Genomic DNA, 6266 nt, shown 5'->3' on the forward strand with positions numbered 1-6266 from the left:
TGACCATTCGTGTACTTGTTATCTATTTATTTTGTGTTTAACACATGTAAAATATAAAAATTGACATGTTACATTTCATGTCAATATGTCAAACAAAAAATACATTTTTTTGTTTAAACACGACACAAAAATTACTAGGTCTAATTATAATTCTCTTATATTTGTAGTTTCGTTTAAAAACATGGGTTAATATCATGAATAGCCTCTAAGGTCTAAATTACAATAAAATATTTAATGTGGTACTTAAATTTTACAAATATCTAATGTGGTATCAAAATTATGAATCTGTTAATTAATGTGATATTCATTCTTAATGTGATTAGTTTTAAATGATGAGACATAGGGGACAAACTACCTTCTACGTATTAAATTAGTTAATAAAGTTGTAATTATCATATTATAGATTTTTTAAAGTTTAGATATAAATTAAATATTTTATTATAATTTATGGTTCATTCATAATATTAACCCAAAAAATCATATGCAATCTATTATTTACTTTTTTGGATGTGGATTTTCGTTTGAGTTTTGATTAAAATTTTTTCATAGATGAGAAAATTCAATATATATGCATATAAAACTAAGTTGAGTTTTTTTTTTTTTTTTTTTTTTAATGTCTTGTTGTCTTTTATATATTGCTTGCCTAAGCAGGAGAATTTTACACTGTCCAAGAGCCTTGACTTTTCTTGAATATGCTTTTAATAGAAGGTTAGGCTTTTGTTAGTGCTTTGGTGGAATTTAAATGCATTACCATAATGGGGGGAGTTGGAGTATGGTTGGAAATCATGGAAGACATTTGTCTGGTAATCAAATATGAAAACATTGGAATATTTATTGATATTCTGCATTTTTTTTGCTAATCTTTTGGATAAAATTAAATATGATAATTTATATATTGATATTTGTTTCGTGTTAAATAAATATAAAATATAAAAATTATAATGTCACAATTTGTATTATTAACATATAAACATGAAATATATTTTTTATTCTTTTAAAATTTATATATAATTTTTATTGAAATTTTAACTAGTTTTATTTTTATGTGTGCATTATTTTATTGTGTTAACAGGGCTAATAAAAAGTTAGGTAACTCCCAACATGTTTTCCCTCGTAGCTTTAGTGTTAAATTTTTAATTTCAATGACAAGTGTTTCAATCCCTACAATTCCAAACATAAAAAAGAGTTCATTTCAAGACAACCGAGAATGTACAAATATAGATCTTGCCGTGGTCATCCTCGCAAAAAAAGTCACTTCCAGTCAGCAAATTTGCCCATGCTTTGGTGTTCTTTCTTTTTTTTTTTAATGCGGTCTGGAAGACAAGTTGCCGACAATTAATTGGCATTAATTTACGAGCATTGTGGTTGTTGATATTTTTTCCACCCTAATCGAACTTATTTTATTTTATAAACCAAAATTATTATTATTTTTAGATATTTTTAATCTGAAGGTGTCTTTGAAAATAATAATTTATTCAAATGACGATCACATTTAAAAAATAATAATCTATGATAATTTTATCATTTTGTATCTAGCAATAATTTTCATATTTGCACATTATAACATTTAATCGAACAATACTTAAAATATACGATCCAACATTTTATCTTTTTACCTGATAATTAGTGTGCGAGCCGCGCGTTGGTATAATTTTTTACTGATCATTTTATTTCCATTTAGATAGAATCAGAGGTTTGTGCATGCTGTGAATTTCTGATTTAATTTTATATATATTTACCAACAAATCTGATCACATATCAAAAACAAAATCCGAATTCTATTAACAAGAACGTATATTTAATTAAATTTCATGCACCTTTTTCTTTTCACCTGCTGCACACTATATATTTATTTATTGAATCTAATTAGAACATAATAAATTATGAAAGTATGATCAATTTTTGTCAATTTGTTATGAATACGTTAGAGAAATTTGTTAAATCTATGTGATATGGTCACATGTGATTCAATTATAGCACGGATTAAAGAAAAAAAAAAGCCAATGAGGCTTCCGTTTAGTGATAAGGAAGTTTTAAAATCTTAAAATTTCAAATTTAAGTGGAGTTTGATTATTTAATTAAATTATAATTTATTAATTGATTATTTTATTTATTAATTGATTATTTAATAATGTAACAACTGATTATATAAATGTAATATTTGATTACAAGTGAAATTAAAAAAAAAAAAAACTAATGTAGATTTGTCAGTGATGGTGGACTCATATATTTATGGGTCAAAACCTCCTTCAATTCTGGCTTCAATAGCTGCCTTAAATCTAAGTTTTTTTTTTTTTTTTGCCAGGAAATCTAAGTTTAATCAAACCTTTAATTACTAATTCCATTAATTAATTTCCATTTCAACAATTTATGATATACAGTATCCTATTCATTGGTGGGAAAATTTTAGATGAAATTTCTTAGGTGATGAAGTTTGAAAAGTTGTCTATTGAAAAAAAATTAAATAAAAATTCAAATTAAGAGATTAAAAAATCTTGTTAAATAAATCAAGTATATTAAATTTAATAAATTTTAATTTATTTTTATATAAATATTTTTACTAAAAAATTTTATAAAAATTTTATAAAATTAAAATTATAAATGACATTTTTAATATTTTTTTATAAATCTTTTCATTAAGTTTTATTAATTTAGCAATTTAAATTTTTTATTAACGTTTTCATTGCATTATTTTAATAAAAAAATTTTACAAATTTCATCTAAAGAATTTTATATAATTCTTACTCTCCATTGCTCCAACAAAGGAAAGAAGAGTAGCAATAATTTATATATAAAAATAATAAAAAAACTAATGTGATATAATCAACTTCATTAATTGGCCAAAAGAAATCAACTTCATTAATTAGATTAATATGGACCTTAAACTGACTATCACATGTTTCCATTGATATGACGGCCATGAAGATATTTATACGTTCTTAGTTTATATTCCACATAAAGCTTAGACTTGGTCAATAAATTTGAGAAATGTATATAATAATATTATTATATATGAGATATTTTTTATACATTTTTTTATTTTAATAATTAAAATTAAAAAACTATCACATATTTTATTTTTAATTTTTTTAATTTTTATCATTATTTTACTAATCTTGATAGTTTATATTTATCAATTTGTGTATTTGTAACGTATTTATTTTTTGTCAAATTATATGTAACACAAAAAAATTATCATATTATAATTTATATTAACATAAAAAAGAAAAAATATTTTTAATTTTTATTAAATTTATATACAAATTTTATTAATTTTAAATCATATTATTTTTATTTTTGTATTATTTTTTATTATGCCTACATGGACAGATGGTCATTATAAAGAACTTGGCCCCAAAAAATTTAAGAAACTCGTAAGTTATATTTTTACATGAAGTTGTAAAACAATTATATTTAACAACTTATTATTTTATACTAATTTTATAACTTCACGTAAAATTTTATACCTTTTTTTATAACTTTATGTAGGATTAATATTTTTTTCAAATCAATCATTATATTTAACAATTTATTCATATTCGTCATGTATATAAAATTTTAATATTTTATAATTTTTATTTTTATATATGATAAAATTCATAAAATAAATTTTATAAAAAAAAAATAAAATATAACATTATTTGGTCCTCTTAAAGTCAAATCTCAAAATTCGTCGATGCTTGCCGTGTTCAAAAATTTTAAATCTTCTAATAATAAAATTTAGAAACTTTATTATCAATGATGTGATAATTTATATTTATATGTATTAAAAACAGTAAAAGGAAAGATAATGCAAGGGAAGCTAGAAAAAGAAGATGAGTATAGTTTGGTAAAAACTAGGGATGAGGAGTGAGAAGGGCAGATGGGGGAGAAGGGCCGTTGGGTTACGTGTGAAATATTCTGCCACAAAAATATATATATTTAAATTTGGTCACGTGATTTGTGAATTGTACAGCGTACAACCTTTCATTTACGATCCAAGCTAAGCTAAAAATAAATATTGAATTGATTGATAAAATTATTTATTAAAAAAAAAATTTTTAATTATGATTTTGTTAAAAGTAAAAATAAAAAATATATATCCTTTAATGGTTTATTTAAAGAGTTTGTTTATATATATTTTTAGTACGGTGCATGGTGTATATTTAATATATTATTAGTATATAAAATTTAATATATTACATATCATCTTTTCATTAATTTATAATTTTAAAAAATTTGAAATCCTTAAAAGATAAATTGGGAAAAGAAAATTCAATAATTACTTCTATTTATTTAATTAAATAATTTTAATTTTTTTAAATATTCTAAATATTTTAATTAATGATGTATCTGCATATTATATATTTATTGTATCAAATTTATACATGTAAATCAAATATAAACCTTTATTAATATATCTATTTTAATTTCATAAGTAAAGTTAAAGAAATTAATATAATGTTATTGGTAATTAATTTTTAAAATTTTTTAATATATCATAAAAAACGTATCGTTTTACTAATTGAATTTCTAAAATCTCACTAAATGAAATAAATTCTCTTATTTAAAAGGAGAACGCAAAGCTTTCGGCTACTCGTGCTCCTAAGAGCATCAGTCTTTTGAACTAAATATCCTCTTCTCTGTCTTTCTTGTTCTCTGTCTCTCTCATTTGTTAATTTCATTTTTGATAAGAATTTAAGAGAGAAAGAGAAACAGAGATTGTGAGTTGAGTTGAGTTGTTTGAGTAGCTAGGCGATAGCTAAAACGAAGAATAAAAATACAGAGATGGGAAGGGCTCCTTGTTGTTCAAAGGTTGGGTTGCATAGAGGGCCATGGACACCTAGAGAAGACACATTGCTTGTCAAATACATTCAAGCTCATGGTGAAGGTCATTGGAGATCACTTCCAAAGAAAGCTGGTAATTGAATTCAACATTTTTTTAGTTTAAAATTATTAAAATTTAAATCTGACTACTGAAATTAAGAGTTCAATTCTCTGTGAACACACCGGACGACACGGTTGCTATTTTTTTCACGAGTGATTTCTTTTTGTGGGGTTTGTGAATTTGTCATGTAATTTGATTTTTAAGTGGTGAATTTGCAGGGCTGCTTCGGTGTGGAAAGAGTTGCAGGCTGCGATGGATGAACTATCTAAGACCAGATATCAAGAGAGGGAACATAACACTCGATGAGGAAGATCTTATCATCAGATTACATTCACTTCTCGGCAACCGGTGGTCTCTCATTGCCGGGAGGCTTCCTGGTCGAACCGATAACGAGATAAAAAATTACTGGAACACCCATCTCAGCAAACGACTTCTAAGCCAAGGAACTGACCCTAATACTCATAAGAGACTATCACAGCCAGTGGTTCAACAAGTGAAGAAGAGGAAAAAGATTAGAGGTAGCAGTAATTACAAGAAGCAGAACAAGAACAAGAGCAAAGAAAAATCAACAGTTGAGCCTGCAGAAAAGCCCAAAGTCCATCTCCCAAAACCCATTAGGGTTTCCACAACTTTCTCTTTACCAAGAAATGACAGCTTTGACCAATGCAATACATTCAGCACAGTGTCTTCAAGCCCAGTTTGGTCAGAATATGTCAATGATGATGCAAATGGGACAGGCTTTCTTGCTGCTTATAACAATGGTGATCATAATGATTTTGTTAATGGCTCAGGTTTTGACTGCAGGTCCCATGTCCCCACAAGTGAAGATGACAATTCTCTAGAAAAGCTTTACGAAGAGTATCTGCAGCTTCTAAATACAAACAATGACCAAGAGCAGTTGGATTCTTTTGCTGAATCATTATTGATCCGCTAGCAAAAATAACAAAATAGAAGTCGTATGTTCACTGTTATGTGTGCATGTCACATGGTCTAATGTTAATTTTCTCCCAATAAAGTTGGTTGAAGTTGAATCTTAGCTTTCACGTGCTTACCTTCTAGCAACATGTACTTCTGTATATGGTAGTTGATTTTACATATATATTGTGTAATTATGTGCGGTGGACGTTAATGAATGATACAAAGGATTTTGTAGTACGAAAATAAAAAAAGATTCAAAGGTGATTCGATTCTAATAAATTCAAATTTTATTGAATATAAATTCTTAAAAATTATTATATAAATTAATTATACGTTAACGAAAATATTAAATTGGACTCGAATTCCGATATCATCATTCAATTGTCACTTTCCAAAATCTTGGGGGGGGGGGGGTCTGCCCTTCCTCATCCCTAACAACCTATTGAATTGATTTCTAGTTAAATTTTATAATTACATTAAT

General features: G+C 25.6%; 1 protein-coding gene across 1 annotated transcript; it reads left to right on the top strand.

Moving 5' to 3' along the window:
• Positions 1-4578: 4578 nt before the first annotated feature.
• On the top strand, positions 4579-5903 carry LOC111287499 (transcription factor MYB7-like). Its single transcript, XM_022878107.2, has 2 exons — positions 4579-4900; positions 5086-5903. The coding sequence occupies exons 1-2, from the start codon at positions 4768-4770 to the stop codon at positions 5799-5801; spliced, it is 849 nt and encodes a 282-aa protein (XP_022733842.1). The 5' UTR covers positions 4579-4767; the 3' UTR covers positions 5802-5903.
• Positions 5904-6266: the final 363 nt, after the last annotated feature.

Source organism: Durio zibethinus, chromosome 4 (assembly GCF_047325235.1).
Source record: "Durio zibethinus cultivar Kanyao isolate XHJ-2024 chromosome 4, ASM4732523v1, whole genome shotgun sequence".
NCBI classification, from domain to species: Eukaryota; Viridiplantae; Streptophyta; class Magnoliopsida; order Malvales; family Malvaceae; genus Durio; species Durio zibethinus.